The sequence below is a fragment of the Phyllobates terribilis genome, unplaced genomic scaffold, assembly GCF_046119375.1.
Source record: "Phyllobates terribilis strain yellow unplaced genomic scaffold, ASM4611937v1 Scaffold_2__4_contigs__length_985480577, whole genome shotgun sequence".
Classification (NCBI taxonomy): Eukaryota; Metazoa; Chordata; class Amphibia; order Anura; family Dendrobatidae; genus Phyllobates; species Phyllobates terribilis.
Window position 1 is genome coordinate 96,630,732 of NW_027362762.1, and position 18,960 is coordinate 96,649,691.

General features: G+C 44.1%; 1 protein-coding gene across 1 annotated transcript in view; it reads left to right on the plus strand.

Moving 5' to 3' along the window:
• DDX10 (DEAD-box helicase 10) overlaps positions 1-18,960 on the plus strand; it is a 178,986-nt gene that overhangs the window by 22,418 nt on the left and 137,608 nt on the right. Inside the window, exons 10-12 of the mRNA XM_073662435.1 lie at positions 10,589-10,690; positions 15,016-15,103; positions 16,661-16,749. Of these exons, the coding sequence (XP_073518536.1) occupies positions 10,589-10,690; positions 15,016-15,103; positions 16,661-16,749 (279 nt within the window). The remainder of the gene's footprint in view (positions 1-10,588; positions 10,691-15,015; positions 15,104-16,660; positions 16,750-18,960) is intronic.

The window sequence follows — 18,960 nt, forward strand, 5'->3', positions numbered from 1 at the left end:
GTTCACTGAATGATAAAAAAAAAAATAACCAGGAACTTGATTCTTCAAGACAGCTCGGTATGATTACGGCGATATGATTATATATTTATCTAGTGAAATTTTGGAAAATAAAATTAAATAATTAAGTTTGTGTCGTCACTTTATAATTTCATTTTTCCGTCAATGGAGCTGTAGTACTGTGGTTTTTTTTTTTTTTTTTGCATAGTTAGCTGATTTATTTTTTTTCTCCAATAACCCCAACAACCGCACCAAAGGAGGATGTCATCCCACCCTAATAGGGACAGGAAGCACAAAGAGGTCAAATAGCCCCTCCCTCATCCCCCCTCCAGTGTTTTTCCTGTCCCTGTTGGGATGAAGAGGTCATCCAGGATGCTCTGTGCGGGCGGCAGAGACCCAGCATACCTTTTAAGCGGGGCAGCTGGGACCGAGCGGTGTTTTCCTCCTCCCCTTATGCTGCTCCCGTCTCCTCTGGGACTCGGGACCCCCATCCCCACCAAGTCCACGCCTGCGGGTAAGGTCCGGTGGGTGTCGGGCTGGAGGCCTCCTCGAGTTCTCCAGCCCAGCTCCTCCCCCCTCTCAGGCGGCCTCCGGCGTTCTCCATAGCGGGAGAGATGCGCGCCGGATCCCGGAAGTGACGCGGACCGCTGGATGACGTCACTTCCGGTCTGCGTTCCACCCTGGAACGCAGTTACCTACAAACGGGCCGAAACAGGGCCCCATAGGTTACTTCCGGTCCGTTTAGGACAATGGGGGCCTCTGAAAAGTGAAAATGAAAGAGGGAAAAAAAGCCCCCACAGGTGTTCCTGCTTCACAAATTGGACCAAGGGGGAGGAGCCTTCCCACCCCTCTCCCCAGGGAATGAAGGAAAGCGCTGTGTCCAGTCGCCTATATAAGAGCCCTGGACAGAAGACATCTAAGGTGGGACCTAATCCATTTTGTATATTTATACACTGGATGGTCAGGAATCTATCTTCTCCATGTCTGCGGAGCCCAGCTCGATTCCAGCCCCAGTAAGTCTGGCACTGGGGGTCCTTTCCTAGGTGCAGGTTAGAATTGATACATTAATTACCCTTCTCCCTCTTTTTTAGGGGGACAAGGATCCTGCACCAGGAAATAAGTCTAGCCGGAAGTGTGCTATATGCACAAAAAAACTCTTCAAACAAAAAATATTTATGCCAGAAATGTACAAAGAAGATTATTAGGGAAGAGCAGCCATCCCTCATAGATTAAATCAAGGGGATAGTCAGTCAGGAAGTTTAATCTTCATTGGCCTCCTTTTCCCGATCCACTTCTGACTAGCCTCCAAAGGCTAAGAAGAGGAAGATTTCCCTGGAAGAAAGAAGAGACTCGGACTCCCAGGACGAAATATCCCTTCCAGAAGACCTCATAGAGGAAGGTGAACTCGGCCCAGCAGAGGAAGGTCTGGAAAATAAGAAGTAGTATTTCTCAACGGAATTTATGGAAGACCTCCTCACAGCAGTAAGAAGAACGATGGAGGTGGAAGAAGAGAAGCCCACTAGATCAGTCCAGGAAGAGATGTTTGGTGGTCTCCTTTCAAAGAAAAAGATGGTGTTCCCGATGCATAACATTCAGGACTTAATCCTGGATGAATGGGAAAATCCTGAAAGATGACACACCAGCAGAATTGAAAGACAGGTTTCCGGTAGATGGAAAAAAACTCAAAATGTTGGACCGAGATACCCAAGATCGATATTCAGGTGGCAAGAGTCGCTAAAAGAACAATATTGCCATTCGAGGATTCGTCGCAACTGAAGGATCCTCTGGACCGCAAGATGGACAGCCTTCTCAGGAAATCCTGGGAGACATCAGCCGCCCTTCTGAACACCAATGTAGTCTCCACGTGTGTTGCACAATCTATGTCGAGATGGCTCATCCAACTTGAAGAGCATCTGGCTATGGGCACATCCAGAGAAGAGATACAAGCCTCCCTACCCTTACTGCAGAAGGCCACTGACTTTCTGGCAGATGCTTCAGCGGAATCTGTGAGGGTAACCGCCAGGGCAGCAGTCCTATCAAACTCCACAAGGCGAGCACTATGGCTGTCCATCAGATCAGCAGTTCCCTTGATAGGACAAGGATATGTGATGGCAACCATCGACTTACAGGACGCATACCATCACGTCCCTATACATCCAACATACCATAAATTTCTAAGGTTTGCGGTGGTTCAAGAGGATCAAACGTTACTTTTTTTAGCACCAAGAATATTTACCAAAATTATGTCAGAGGTAGTGGCTTCTATCAGAAAGGAGAAAATCTGCATCATTCCCTACCTCAACGACTTCTTACTAGTAGGTCCCTCCATGGCATCACTCCAGGAAGATCTGCAAAGAACAGTCCAAATCCTGACCACCCTAGGGTGGTTGATAAATCATCAAAAGTCAGACCTGGTCCCTGCCACAGAAAAAACGTTCCTGGGTGTTCTTCTAGACTCCGCCAGACAAACCTCCTTCCTACCAAAGGACAGATAGATACTTTTGAGATCCAAGATATCGAATCTGAAGACCCTGAACAGGGTGTCCCTAAGATTTGCCATATTAGCCCTCGGCTCCATGACAGCCTGCATTCAATCCATAGCCTGGGCTCAGGCTCACACCAGGGTATTGCAAAACCATATTCTCGCACAGTGAGACTGATTCCCAGACTCCCTAAACAGGAAGATCATGATCCCTCATTAATGTGAAGACATCGCTGTCGTGGTGGCTCAGCCCAAGAAACCTAAGAACAGGGGTCCCATGGTCTCTGTTCCCTCTGATAACAGTCACGGTAGACGCCAGCAAGACGGGATGGGGAGCTGTCGTCGCTCAAACCCCCTTCCAAGGGGTCTGGACAAAAGAGACCAGCAGGAGATTCTCCAACTTCCGCGAGTTAAAGGCAGTGGAGGAGGCACTTAAAATATCGGCTCCAATCATTACAGGCAAACACGTAAGTCTATTCAGACAAAATGACTACCGTAGCTCATCTGTCCCATCAAGGGAGTACAAGGTACGAGAATCTAAAAAGTATCTCAGCAAGAATATTCTTCTGGGTAGAAGGACATCTTCGTTCCTTATCAGGTCTGCACATAAAAGGCTCAGACAACATCCAGGCCAATTTTCTGAGCAGAAGCAATATCTGTCCAGGGGAATGGGAGCTGGACTCCAGACATTTTCCGCATGCTGACCGGACAATGGGGTCGTCCGGAGGTGGACCTCTTTGTAAGAAGCCGGAACACCAAGGCAGAAAAATACTTCTCCCTAGATCCAGACGACGTATGCCTGGAAATAGATGCTTTCGCTCACCCGTGGCGTTTCCATCTAGCTTACGCTTTTTCCCCCAATTCCATTGCTACCCAAGACCTTACAGAAAGTAAGGACCGAGGAGATCAAGATAATCTTGATAGCCCCACTTTGGCCCAAAAGGAGCTGGTTCTCCATCAGGGTTCAATACTCCATCCAGATCCAGAGAACTACCATCTAGCTTCCTGGCTTCTGAGTTCACAATCCTGAAAGCCAAGGGACTCTCAGACCGAGTAATTCATACCCTACAAAAAAGTAGGAAACAAATCACAAACTCCATATACAGCAAGATATGGAAGACCTTCCTAACATGGTATAAACCAAATATACCAGATCTTCGGCATCCTGACAAGACTCAGATCTTGGATTTTCTACAAGAGGGGCTGGAGAAAGGCCTTAGACCCAGCACCCTGAAGGTACAGATACATACATACATACATACATAGATACACATACACACACATATACATACATACACACACACACACACACACACACACACACACACACACACACACACACACACACACACACACACACACACACACACACACACACACACAGTATCAGCATGCACAAGAGAAAAATGTACATGCACAAAAAACTCAAAAACCCCAGCTTTTTGTAAGCGGCTTCTTTACTGCCAAGAGAGCAGGTTTTGCTTTTCATCATAATCCAGATCTACAAGCTCCAAAATAAGAACAGCCGACATAAATGAAACCTGGTGCTGGTGGCCGAGAACGGGAGACAGCGGTACGAGCCTGGTGATCGGACCCGTCCGCACTCCAACACGCCGAGGCCGCATTACACCGGCTGTAATGACGGCAGATAAGGCAGATTCCTAATTAGTGCTCATTGTTAATTAAAGGCTTTATGGTGGACAATTAAATACTCTTTCAGTCCATGAAACGTTCATTGAAATCTCAACAAGCTCCATTAGCCGCAGCCATTAAAATGTAATCCAGCTCGTATACAATAGGTTAAAAGGGGGACACGGCCGTAACCTCCAAAGAGATGTGCGCTAATCAGAATGGGGGTTCTCCTCAATGACCTCACAGTATGGAGGCGAGAGTCCACATTCACACCATCAGGATTTACAATCATTACTTACAGGAATCTTCAAAGGCAAAACATTAAAAAGTCTGTAATGTGCTGTGGAATTAATGGCGCTATATAAGTGAGTAAAATAAATAAAATAAAACTATGTCGCCACCCACCCCCCAAATCCTCCATCGCTGCCTTACTTTGCAGATTTACCATTCAGGAACCTTCAAGAGTTCAGAAAATAAAAAATACCTAGGTTAGAGAGGCCGGCCACTACTTTTTATTAATGGTCCATCCTTAGGAAAAAGCGCTTCCCCCTCCTTACAACATCATGTGATCAAAAAAAAAAAAAAAAATCCATTTGCCCGGGGGAAAAAAAAAAAAAAAAAAGCTGATTTTTTTTTGCCACCGCCCCTCTCAGAAAAAAAAAAATCTACCAAAATGTCAAATGCTCCCAAAATTAGTGGCAATAAAAAAAAAAAAAAAAAAAAGAATTAGACTTACCGGTAATTCGGTTTCTAATAACCCTCCATCATGACCGCACCAAAGGAGGATGTCACCCTACCCTAATAGGGACAGGAAACACAAAGAGGTCAAATAGCTCCTCCCTCATCCTCCCTCCAGTGTTTTTATAAAGGACCACACAAGTATGGATGCTTCAAATTATATTTATTCAAATTAAATGATTGGCTAACCAAGCCTGGGAGGGAATTACCAGTGCTGTCGTGGAGGGTTATTAGAAACCAAATTACCGGTAAGTCTAATTCTATTTTCTCCAATAACCCCACGACAGCACCAAAGGAGGAGTACCAAAGACTCATGTTTAGGGAGGGACAATGGCCTGAAGCACTTTCCGCCCAAAGGCCAAGTCTTTAATGGACATTAAATTAAGTTTGTAACGCTTGGTGAAGGTATGGACCGAGGACCATGTAGCTGCTCTACATATCTGCTCGAGGGAAGCGCTAGCCTTCTCTGCCCAGGAGACAGACATGGCTCTAGTAGAGTGTGCTTTCAGTTTCTCTGGTGGTGAGAGATTCTGGATCTGATATGATTCCACAATGGCTTTCTTGATCCAAGTAGCGATGGTAAGTTTTAAGACTTTCTTTCCTCTGTTCTGACCAGATGGCTGAATAAAAGAGGTTCTGATCCTTCCTCCAGGCTTCTGTCTTTTGGAGGTAGTGAAGAACGACCCGCCTCACGTCCAAAGTATGGAATTCTTCTTCCCTTTTATTTTTTGGGTCCTGACAGAAGGAAGGCAGAATTATCTCTGATTCAACTTATTTTTTTGCTCCAAAAATGCAGCAAAACCTGATACCTGCTTTTTGGTTTTTTATTTTTGCACTTACCCATTGCTTTCTGTGCTGCAAAAATTGCTGAAAGTGACCTGCTGCAGTTAGCAAAAAGACAGTACCTTTGTGGGTACTGTAAAACCAAGCTTAAAATTTGCATAAAAAAACTTTGCAAAATCGCAATGTGTGAACAGAGCCTTAAACATTCACTAAAAAATAAAAAGCCCCCAAATCTTTACAGGCTGAGGCACACGAGGCCCATCACATTTACTATAACTTTACACCAGAAAGTGACATAATATACAGTGAAAATTAACTCCAGTTTGATTTTTGTGTAACGTATGCACAGCAAGCAACGTGCTGGATTTATTCAAAGATGTGCACTTTAGTATTACCGGTGCATTTTACGCCAGCAAGCTTTTCATTAAGACTGGACTTGGTAAATGTCTCCCTATGTCCACGGTGAGGAGATTGGGACATGTTGAATTCCAACACCCGATGGTTTTGTTTCCCTCGAGATAAGTTGCTGCTGGTGGATGCGGAGGCGAGAGCAATATCTGTCAACAGAGCGAGAGTTTGGCTGATCGCCGTCAGGTGTACGGTGACCCTTATGGCTCCCTCTGTTACGGAAGCGGACAGATCATTCATGATCATTGATCTCCATATGGGCCTATTAATAAAGTAAGTTAAATATTAAATCTAGTTTTTCATCAGGGCTTTGGGTTGCAAAAAAAATTACTTGGGTGCCTTTTGGCTACGATGTCTAAAAGATCGGAAGCCAAATAATGTATTATTGCCTATTACTAGCTTCAAGGTTGATGTACGGCACCTGACTGCTAGGGACAGTGAAAAGTAGAGCAACTTTAAAAGGTTTTCCAGGACTCAATATCAGATTGGTGAGTAGCCGCTCCCGGCACCAATCCGGTAGAACGCCGCCGCCGTGTCCCGCTGTGTACAAGGCGCAGTGCTGAGCGTTATGTTTGGCTCTGCCCGATACTGCAGCACAGTTCATCTTTCTGCTCTGATACTCGTTAAGTCCTGGAAGACCCCTTTAACTGTGAAACCTTTTAATTTCTGCCCTCAGCTCAAATGCAGATCAATGTATTTCCACGGTAACAGACAACAAACAAACCCTGTGTATTCTGATAGAGATTATATCGATCTCTCTCGATCTCTCTCGATCTCTCTCGATCTCTCTCGATCTCTCTCGATCTCTCTCGATCTCTCTCGATCTCTCTCGATCTCTCTCGATCTCTCTCGATCTCTCTCGATCTCTCTCGATCTCTCTCGATCTCTCTCGATCTCTCTCGATCTCTCTCGATCTCTCTCGATCTCTCTCTTTAGTGAACATACATACAATTTAGTGGGTTAGCAAAAAAATTAGAGGACCGATTGTAAATATTTTGCTTTTTCACATGCACCCAACATTCCTAAAATCCTGAGCGATAATCTGCGTATTAAAACGTACACGAGCGGAGTGAGGTTTCAGACTTTTTTTTTTTTTTCATCCCATCCCGGCCGTCATGTCACAAGAGGGCAGTAAAAGCTAAACTTGTAAGTTTTCCTCTGGATTTTATTGTAATTTCATCGCCCCCCTTCTCTGGTGTCTGGATGGAAAATGCTGGTGTTATCAGTGTAACATTTCTGTTGGCGGCAGTACGGGTTCTGGCTTTTTTTTTTCTGTTGTATTTTAGACTATTTTTTTGAGTGAGTTATGCATTTGTTGGGCACGCTGCACGGTCGGCCATTCCTTTTTGAAAAGTTAGAGAAGCTGGCGAGGACTGACATAAAAATGACGAGTTGTGTAAAATTTTCCTCAATTTGAAGCAGTTTTATGCCAGAACACGGGTGTAAACGGCTTGATGAATCGGCCCTATAGTTTAAAAAAAAAAAGAAGAAAAACAACAACCCGTCTGCTTCATTTTATGATGTTGTGCATGTCGGTGTACCGAACGTCAACTATGTTTCTTTGGCCTGGATCTGTTGCACCATTGTTGAAAAATCTTGATTTTTATCTTTATGGAAATTTTACTGCAAGTGAACTGGGGGGGGGGATATTGGAGCACTTGCAGTCCATGTATCACCCCCTCTCCCCCTCAGTACCCCCATCACTGTTTGATTGACAGCTGAGACCGAGGCTCTGCAGTATGATGTCGACACTGTCCTGTCCAAAAATCTTGTTCATGCGATGTTCTTTTGGCTTCGGGGACCTGGAAGAGGTGATCTCACACACCACAGCTTCTCTCATGGCTTTCAGTCAAGCAGCAGAGGTTGTCACGTGTGAGTAAGAGAAAACAGAAGATTTGCTGTAGACTGCAAGTGCACAGATATTCTCCAAGAGCACTTGCAGTCTTAATTTCCATAAAGATAAAAAGCAGGATTTATCAAAAATTGTGAAGCGGATTCAGGCCAAAGAAGTATTGTTGGAATTGCAGTACACTGACCTATAGGTATAACACTACCTGTTTGACACCTTAAAATGAATCTTGACAGGTGCTGTTTATGTATACAGCTCCTAAACACTCCAATATATGTTTATCTTGTAAAAGGCGACAGTCCGTTGCTGAAACGCGTTGAAACCTTCATTTTATACCTGTGTGAGGATTTTTAATGTCTGCAAGTGCAGCCCAAGTACCTTGATCTCACTAAAGTGAACTGCTGTCTGGAGGAACTTTTTCTACAGCCGCGGATGTCAAGGCTACGTTCCCGCTATGATCTTTTGATGCAGATTTTCTGCACCATTTTTGCACCCAATAAGTAAAATAGATTACTTGCATTTTTTTTTTAAAAAAATGTGCAGCGTAAAAAGTCACGAAAAACTCATTGTGTGAATGTAGCCTAAGGCTCTTGTAGGTGCTGCGCCCACACACAACCCCCCCATGTGAGAACAACCATTTTTCTCACCCTCGCTCACCCCTCTTGTGGTATTGCCCTATTGTGCGCTTCTGTCCTGACCAGTCCTCAGCAAGCACACCAGTGTTTCCCCGTTGTTGCAGACTGAACACAAACCCCAAGTATTGCTATTCTTCCTCTTCCTTCTGTCTGGAGGTTAGGGTGCACAGAGTAAGATATGCTTTATACCTGCTTTATATCGTGTAAAGGTCCTTATTTACTCGCTATTTTTGCAGCACAGGGGATATACGAAAATGTTTCCTAAATATGGTTGCACGCGCGTTATAGGGTGGTGGAGGTTGTCTGTTCCGTGTTGCTGCATGTTACCTGTCACCGCTCACTGGCTACAATGTATCTGCTTTTTCTGCCGCAGGCTATAACATGTAGTGTCTTGTCACAAGAAGACAAGTAAATGATACTTGGGGGCGCAGGTTGCCTGTCGCTCCTCTACACACGATGGCCGGGGTGAATCTCCTGATGAAGGGCTGCCTGGCTTCAGGTTGTCACATGGAAGAATAATGATAAAGATGAGGAAATCTCAGTAATACACCTGTGTGTCGCTCCTTGTGGAGTAAACCTCATCTTTCATTTTTTAAAAAGAAGGTGCCATCAGAAACTTCTATATTGTTTTAAATCATATTTTTATATTAAATGTTTTTTTTTTAATGTATTTTTCCCCATGGCACGATCTTTATTACTACTCTTAATACTGCAAATATATTAAAATTTGCAAAATTTGAATAAGTTTTTTTTTTCATGTAATTTGTCAGCTAGACCTTCAGTACCTCCTACTTAATGTCAGTGAAAGGGTTTGTTTTTAGTTTGGTATTTGCTTGGAGGCCATAAGAGCGCGCCTCATTTACATTTGATGAACTTTGTGAACGATTGCCGTTTTCTGTACGATCAGATGAAAATACCGAAGGGTCGTCCGTCTGACCATCTATCCATCTTGTGTCTGTAGCCAGACTTTCTGAAAGGTCCTAAATACGTTTGTATGGCATCAAAAAGGGATCATTTGTGACTTTGACCTTGTGTTTTCGGGGTGGTGAGTGCCTGCGGGGTTGCTGCTCTGATCTCTGAATGTGAGCAGGTTTCTGCTGTAGTAAGCTTCCTCACAGCCAGACACACAGCAGTGTCATAAGCCAGGACCCCTCACGCTACAGGGCGCCTCATACTTATTGTTGAGGTGCAGTTAGGGGTAGCTGATTTCACAGAATGATTCATGTTTCTAAGCTGAAAGCACTCATCCGTTAAACCGTGTATTGAGCGCCACTTTTCCGGCACCTGTTGACATCCATGCACCAGATCTGATAACAGCGTATCAGTAGGGAGTGACGGGTGTCAGACCCCTCTTATCTGATATTGATCCCATTTATTAAGGTAGTGGAGTGCTACTTTAACTCGGACCTTTATGACCGGCCCTTAAACATTTGCTGATTGACGTCCATCGTCGCTCATTTACGGGCAGAGCTCCGCCTGTCTGTACATCTTTATTGTGCCGCTAAGAATTCAGAAGCCTGAATGTCATCCCTAAATTATGTCTGCGTATAATATTTCACGTGTCAGTGTGAAATGTTCTCTCTGCCCAGAAGTTGTCCTGTTTAATTCATTTAATTATATTGCAAGTCAAATAATTTCGACACCAGGTTTTCTTATAACTCTGCATTGTGGTTCCTCTGTTATTCCTCTTGTCAATTTACTCCAACCTTTGCCAATTGGACAGTATGATAAAGACATGTCCTATTAGTGGCTGTGCTGTATAAGGGACACACCCCTTTGACAATAGAAGCATTTGTACATTTCCTGGAGGAATAACAACGGAGGATCGGCCAATCAGGGTTCAGAATTGTTACTACAGATATTTATTAAAACAAAAGTCAAAAGAGGTGAAGTTCTCTTTAGATACAGGCTGATGTTCAGTGGATACATCTGACCGATTCTGTCTCTCTGCCTAGGTTTCGGCGTTTCGCCATTACTCGCTTATCCAGGAGTGCAAATACTTTTTGATGCATTAGTTCTGCTCTTCTTACTAAGTGTCCTTCTTCTATGTTTTTTTGTTCTCAGGTATCAGAAAGGAGGAGAAGCTTTGCTGGTGCTGCTGCCATCCGAAGTGAAAGGGATGGTACGACAGCTGGACGAGAAGAAAGTGCCCATTAACGAAATCAAGTACGTGCTCGTCTCTGCTGCCATCAATGAGTCTGTGAACTACTGCACTGATTTTGGTGCAGCTTCAAAGATTTTGAAGGAAGTGTAGAACTAATTGATGGGGATGGGGAGTGAAGATGGGGGTGATTTTGAGCCTTCTCACAACTTCTGCCTATGTATTTGTGCCTATCAGGATTGTTCAGCAATTATAACTTGCATTTTAAAAGTATTTTAGTCTGATCAAAAACGTTGGTAAAATCTCAGCTGAAGCACAGGCAGCTAGGTTGGGAGTTTGAAGAGGATGGACGGGATGAAAGCTGTGGGAGATGTATACGAGCAGCGGGATTTACACTGTTAGGCTACGGCCCCGCTATCAGTATTCGGTCAGTGTTTTCTCTCAGGAGTGGGAGTGAAAACCAGGTGAGGAACAATCAGAGAAAAGGTATAATAGAAACAAGTCACCAATTCTGCATTTATCACCCACTCCTGGTTTTGGCTCCCACTCCTGAGAAAAAATACTGACCAAATACTGATAGTGGAGCCGTGGCCTTAGACTTCTTCTCCCACAGCCTGCATCTCCTCTCCCTTTTTTCTGTTGCTGCCTGTGCCTCAGCTGAGATGTCATCTCTGATAAAGGCACGTTCCCTTCTTCTGTCTCTCCTCGTAGGAAATCTTTCTCTTTTCACACAGCCTGTGCTGCTGGTCCGAAGGACGGGTTTTTCTTCAGATAGTTAATATGGTTGAAAAGAGACAAATGTCCGCCAGGAAGTTCCACAATTGGATGTGTTTGAATAAAATGTTCCTGTGCTGAGATAATCTTATAAATGTGCCCCTGCTGTGTACTGTGTAATGGCTGTGTCTGACCGTACAGGGACCTGGTCTGATCATACCACATCTCCTGGGCAGGGGAGGAAGCAAGAGAGTATACAGACATTACAGCAAGGGATCACAGCTGATTCTTTGAGGTAAAATATTGCTTAAAGACTGGCAGGGAAATGTTTTACCTCACAGAAATAATCAGCTGCGTTCTGTGAGGTAAAACATTTCCCTGCCCGTCTTTAAGCAATATTTTACCTCAAAGAATCAGCTGTGATTTAATATTATCTGTATACTCTTTTGCTTCCTCCCTGCCCAGGAGCTGTGGTATGATCAGACCACGTTCCTGTACGGTCAGGCACAGCCATTACAGTCATGGCCAAAAGTATTGAGAATGACACCAAAATTATATTTTCCCATGATCTGCTGGCCTCTGGTTTTTATTAGTGTTTGTCTGATGTTTATATCACATACAGAAATATAATTGCAATCATATTATGAGTACCAATAGGTTATATTGACAGTTAGAATGAGTTAATGCAGCAAGTCAATATTTGCAGTGTTGCCCCTTCTTCTTCAAGACCTCTGTAATTCTCCCTGGCATGCTCTCAATCAACTTTTGGACCAAATCCTGACTGATAGCAGTCCATTCTTGCATAATCAATGCTTGCATTTTGCCAGAATTTGTTGGTTTTTGTTTGTCCACCCGTCTCTTGATGATTGACCACAAGTTCTCAATGGGATTAAGATCTGGGGAGTTTCCAGGCCATGGACCCAAAATCTCTATGTTTTGTTCCATGAGCCATTTAGTTATCACCTTTGTTTTATGGCAAGGTGCTCCATCATGCTGGAAAAGGCATTGTTGGGCGCCAAACTGTTCTTGGACGGGTGGGAGAAGTTGCTCTTGGAGGACATTCTGGTACCATTCTTTATTCATGGCTGTATTTTTAGGCAAGACTGTGAGTGAGCCGATTCCCTTGGCTGAGAAGCAACCCCACACATGAATGGTTTCAGGATGCTTTACAGTTGGCATGAGACAAGACTGGTGGTAGCGCTCACCTCTTCTTCTCCGAATAAGCTGTTTTCCAGATGTCCCAAACAATCAAAAAGGGTATTCATCAGAGAAAATGACTTTGCCCCAGTCCTCAGCAGTCCACTCCCTGTACCTTTTGCAGAATATCAGTCGGTCCCTGATGTTTTTTCTGGTGAGAAGTGGCTTCTTTGCTCCCCTCCTTGAAACCAGTCCTTGCTCAAAGAGTCTCCGCCTCACAGTGCGTGCAGAAGCACTCACACCAGCCTGCAGCCATTCCTGAGCAAGCTCGGCACTGCTGGTAGTCCGATCCCGCAGCTGAAACAGTTTTAAGATACGGTCCTGGCGCTTGCTGGTCTTTCTTGGGCGCCCTGGAGCCTTTTTGACAACAATGGAAGCTCTCTCCTTGAAGTTCTTGATGATGCGATAGATTGTTGACTGAGGTGCAATCTTTGTAGCTGCGATACTCTTCCCTGTTAGGCCATTTTTGTGCAGTGCAATGATGGCTGCACGTGTTTCTTTAGAGATAACCATGGTTAACTGAAGAGAAACAATGATACCAAGAACCAGCCTCCTTTTAAAGTGTCCAGTGATGTCATTCTTACTTAATCATGACTGATTGATCGCCAGCCCTGTCCTCATCAACACCCACACCTATGTTAATGGATCAATCACTAAAACGATGTTAGCTGCTCCTTTTAAGGCAGGACTGCAATGATGTTGAAATGTGTTTTGGGGGTTAAAGTTCATTTTCTGGGCAAATATTGACTTTGCAAGTACAGTAATTGCTCTTAAGCTGATCACTCTTTGACATTCAGGAGTATATGCAAATTGCCATTACAAAAAATGAAGCAGTAAACTTTGGAAAAATTACTATTTGTCTCATTCTCAATACTTTTGGCCATGACTGTACACAGTACACAGCAGGGGCACATTTTATAAGATTATCTCGGCACAGGAACATTTTATTTTTTTATTTATTTCCAATTGTGGAACTTACTATTATTCCAAGGTCTATTTATTAAAATTAACTTTGTTCATGCAAAAACCCCTTTAAAGGATGGCTACTCGTAGGTGGAACTAGTGAAAGTTTTCTTTCTTCCTAGGGCCAGAGTTAATTTACTAATAATAATAATTTTACCCCGGAGATCATTATCAACAAGACTCTATTCTTGAAAAATTTGGTGAAAGGTCCTTTTTATGTTGAACTGGAAACATTATATTATAGTGGCTGCAGAGCTGAATACAACTTTTTTGTACGATGCTGCCACCTGGGTGTGTTTTTAAATATTCATCTCTCATATTTGGAAGTATTTTATATATATAATATAATCGCTAAACAATGTGCACAAATTATACAGACACCATAAGCTTACACCAAAATAATGCCGCCACGCTGTACACATAACTAATGCCGCTAAACAATGCACAAATAACTCTGCCATCTATCAATAGCCAGAATACTTCCATTAATACCACCGTCCTAGCCAGCAGCGCTTCCGCACAGTCGTGCCCGCAGAGCGCTCTGAATTGTAAGCAAGGTAATGGAGACATTCCTGGTGACAGTAAAGGGTTTACCGGACACTATAATTTGTTTTATTTATATAAGAATTAAATACCATTTTTGAGGGAGCAAGCTCTATTTTTCTGATACAGAGCTCCAAAAGTTCCTCCTTCAAGTTATACACTATGTGGACAAAATGTTTGGGACAACCTCACGTTTGTTCTCCCGACAGTTGCCAAACCTACATGTGATCCGTCACGCCACAGAACACATTTCCTCTGCTTCAGAGTCCAGTGGTGACCGCTTTACACCACTGCTTCCGACGCTCGACATTGTGCTTGGTGATGTAAGGCTGCATGCAGCTGTTCGGGCCATAAAGCTGGCAGGAGCGCAGTGTTTGTGGCAGAGCAGGTCTGGACTTTTCTTCTCTCTGCTCCTCAGCACTCGATGATCCGTCTCTGTAACGTTACGTGGTCTCCACTTTGTGGCTGCGGTTCCTAAACTCTCCCATTTTTCAATAATTCTCAGGCGATAATCTCTTATCAATTATTCAAAGCTTTTATCACTAAAAGGGAAATACTTACGAGTCTAACACCACCCGCACATCAGAGAAATATTTTGTGCGCCCCCACAGCTGTAACCATGCATCGTCACCCATGATCCATGTTACAGTCCCCATCATCCACTGCTCTAAAATTCTCAATAACAGATTAATATGGTAATTTGCTGTAATGATCGACTATTGCAAATGACTTTACGGTTATTATTCATCATTGTTATTAAAGCTAAAGGCTTTTTTTTTTTTCTCCCTTCAATTATTAAAATTAAAACCCCCGTAATAAGCTAAAAGCAGATTATGCATTATAAACTAATTGAAAAACAAATTAAAAGTAAATTACATAGAACAGCTGAATTGCAGCATTATGCCAGAGATTGTACAAGTCCTATTTATTAAAGTATGTTTCTTTTTTCATTTCTTTCCCGTTTATTCCCCAGAATTAACCCTGAGAAGCTCCTTGATGTTCAAGGGCGACTGGAGGCGTTTTTGGCCCAGGAGCAAGAGCTGAAAGAACGTGCTCAGAGGGTAAGCATGGGACTAATGTAGTGATTAAAGGGGTATTCTAGCCTAAAAAGGTTGTCTACTATCCACTGGATCGGTGCAGACCCCTTCTGACAGCACTGATCGGTCTCCATTCTCCCTTAGCTGGATGACCGTAGCCTGTAGGAGTGCGCAGGTGTCCCATTGCTCTTTGTAGTGTATAGCGCTGCTATACTCGCCACTCATATGGCGGACGGGAGACTGCTTGTGTAATTTCCATACACAATGATTGGTGCTGCGATCACACATCTCACTGGCAGATGCAGACAGAAGAGGGCCCCTGTGCAAGAACAATATAGGGCCCCTCTGCAGCTCAATATCCCATCAATCCCAACCGCTTTGGAGGTGTATGTGGGTCCCCTTACCTCTTGGCCCCTGTGCGACTGCACAGGTTGCACCAATGTCCGCCCCTGACATGTGCTCTATCAGTCCAATCACACAGTTAACTTGGGGACGGCTGTTTTTGTCACTATCGGGAGGTCTCGGTAGTCGGACACCAGGAATCATACATTTTATCTCCGATTCTTCCGACAGGCTTTTTCAAGGGGTAGTCTGATAGTAGTCATCGTTCTCTCTGCAGAAGTCCCATCCAGGTATTTGGGTTTAAAGAAACACCACTCCTATCAACGTTTATCCTCTTAATATATTGCAATCATCATATTATATACCACTGTGTACTTACAATTGCTCATTTTGTTTTTCTACCCAGTAAATTATTCTCTTTGCTCTATGCAGAGACAGGAAGTCTCTTGTCCCTTCATTTATCATTCCCCTGTTCAACCCCTGACCCAGCTGCTCTCTCCTCCCGCCTGCCATAGACTTTTGCAGTGATTTGAGTCATGCAGAGAAAATTGACCTCCTGTTTCTACATAGAGCTTAGTAAGATTCAGCTAGTTAGTTTTTACACACGTGATGTCATAGACCTAATGGAAAAGAGAATAATTACTGGGTAGAAAGGCAAAATGAGCAATTGTAAGTACACCTTGCTATTATAATGATGGCTGCAATATATTAAGAGGATAAAAAATTTGATGGGTGGAGGAGGAGTGTTTCTTTAAGTTAAAACAAGCTACTTTACAATTTCCCTCTTTATTAAAATCCTCTGTTCTCAAGAACGAAGGGTTTTTTATTTTATAGTTCATCAGCGGTGGTCAGTTTTCTTGGTAAGAAGCGTGTACTTGCAATCTTGTTAAAGCGCTTGTGAGCGCTGCTCTGAAGTGCTCCTTTGACTGCATGGGAGAGCGAGCAGCTCCAGCCCGCGATGCCATCTTGCTACTGGTCCGGACTGTCAATCATCCGGAGCTCACTGACCCCTGGGAAGCAGAAAATCTGAAGACTGGGGATTAGTGCGCTCCTGAAGATCAGAACAACGCTCTAGCTAAAATGTCAACCAGTCTAAAATATATTGGTCAACTTCTCTCGCAGAAAACACTTGTTAGTCAAATCCTGAATTTGTATGCCGCTGTCGCGCCTCTGCCCCCTTCTTCTTACTAATCTTCCATGAAGAATCTCTCACAATTTTTTTTCTTTGTTTCTTTTTAGTGTTTTGTTTCCTATTTGCGATCTGTCTATTTAATGAAGGACAAGGAAGTCTTCGATGTCTTCCAGTTGCCTCTTTCACAGTTTGCTCGGTAAGTGGATGAAAATTGACTACAGTTTACGGCATGTTTTTGAGCTTGTCCTCTTAAAGGGGTTTTCCCATGCGGGGTTTAGGCTCCTCTTTGACATTCTTATGGGGTGACCCTTTAAGTTACGTTCCAGGTCAAGTGTATGTCTTAAAGCATGCCCGTTGTCACTCCTGACTTGTCTGTTTTGGTAAATCCATGTATTCTTAATCTAAGGACGCGGTCAGACGGCCATATAACATGGACGTCGATCGCATCGCAATGCTCAGACTGGCGAGCGGCTCTCCTGACCAGAGTGTGATAGCATGTATTTCTATACACTCTGTCATGCTCGGGTCAGGAGAGCCGCCGGCCAGTCTGAGCACTACAATGCCATTGTTGTCTGTGTGGATCTGGAGAGCCACCAGCCAATGCGAGCATTGCGATGCGATTGTCGTCCGTGTGGGTCAGGAGAGCCGCCAACCAGTCTGAGCATTGCGATGCGATAGTCATCCATGTTAAGGGGGCATTCAGACGACCATATAATATGGACGACTATCGCATCGCAATGCTCGGACTGGTCGGCGGCTTTCCTGACCCACACGGACGATGACAGCATTGCAGTGCTCGGACTGGCTGGCGGCTCTCCTGACCCACACGGACGATGATGGCATCGCAGTGCTCGGACTGGCCGGTGGGTCTCCTCACCCGAATGTGATGGCATGTATTTCTATGCTGCTGTCATGCTCGGGTCAGGAGAGCTGCCGTCCAGTCCATACACTGCAATGCTAAGGTCGTCAATGTTATACGTCCGTCTGACTGTACCCTTATAACCATTCTGTATTGTATTCTAATTTATAACTTTTCTTGTGCTGTTTCTCTATTGTTCCTCTTGAAAATGTATGAATAAATTGTGGCGTTGTCACTTGTCAGGGGGTGTATCTCCACATGGTCTGATACTGGCAGAACTGATTGGGTCTTTCTTTACATAGTCTGACATTTTCCAAATTGCTAATACACAGATGTCAATCTGTGCGCACGTTTTCTAAGATGAAAAACAAAAGAACAAGGAAAAGTTTGAAATGTAAAGCTAGCATGTACTGTAGGAAGTCATGGCCGACCTGTCTCTATCTTTTCGGCTTGATGTCCCTCAGGTTATAATACATGGTCACAGGCCAGCCGTGGCAGAATCTGGCACAGGTGCCGTGCAGCATGGTGCTCTTGCCATCCATGGCTTTGTGCCTACTGTCCATGGAGCTGATGCCCCTGGAAGCGGTTTGTAATGGTGGATTTATTGGGACATGTTTTTAAATCTGGTCCTAAACAATATAAAAAAAAATTGAGGATAGTTTATGGGCGCAAAATGTCCTGACATGTTCCCTCTCAGGGTGACCACATACTGAACGTGTGACCTGCACCGCCCTGATTATTAGAAGCAGGCGGCTGCAGAGAGGATATAAGTTCATTTCCTCCCTGTAGCTGCTGCTCCAGTAATGCAGATTAACATAATTTTAATGCCATTTTCCTGTGGGTTAACCCTATATCTGCTGGTTTATAGCGTTTCTGGATATAACTGGTTCCTTTCAAAGGGTTTGTACGGATTATGGATGTTATTCCCTGTAGGATGGCTGATCGCTTCCTGGCACTTGTATGGGGGAGTGACCATTGGGTCCCCCATAGATCCCAAGAACTAAGTTTCACAGAGCCCCTCCAGAGGTCAAACATGCGCACCACCACCGCACTTATTCTCATGGGTCCGCCGGACACGAGCCGAGCGCTGAGCTCTCCCATCTCCGGAGGTCCAATCGACAATGATTAAAATGGAGCCGCGCATTCTCCATTCAGACAGGGCTTCTCAGAGCCCTCGTTTTTGTCATCGGTGAGGGTCCCAGTGATTGGGCCCTCAGCGATCAGGAAGTTATCCCTCCCCCACCCTTTTAAAGTGTATGGACCCCTTAAGTGGAAATATTCCTGGTCTCTAGTTTTCTTATCTAAGTGCAGTGAATAGGCTTTCCCTGCTGAGTTTTGGCATTGTGCATCAGTCGCCTCATAAGAGTTATCATTTTGTTTTGCTGTTTGTTTCCTTCCTCAAAAAAAAAAAAAAAAAAAGTATATGAGATTAAATATTCTGTCCTCGTGCCGGCAGCGTGACTCATCAGGACTGTTGTGTGGCCTAAATGTTACATGGAAGTGCCTGGCACGCACAGGCCATCTGGCTAGGGAAATGAAATGTAACTT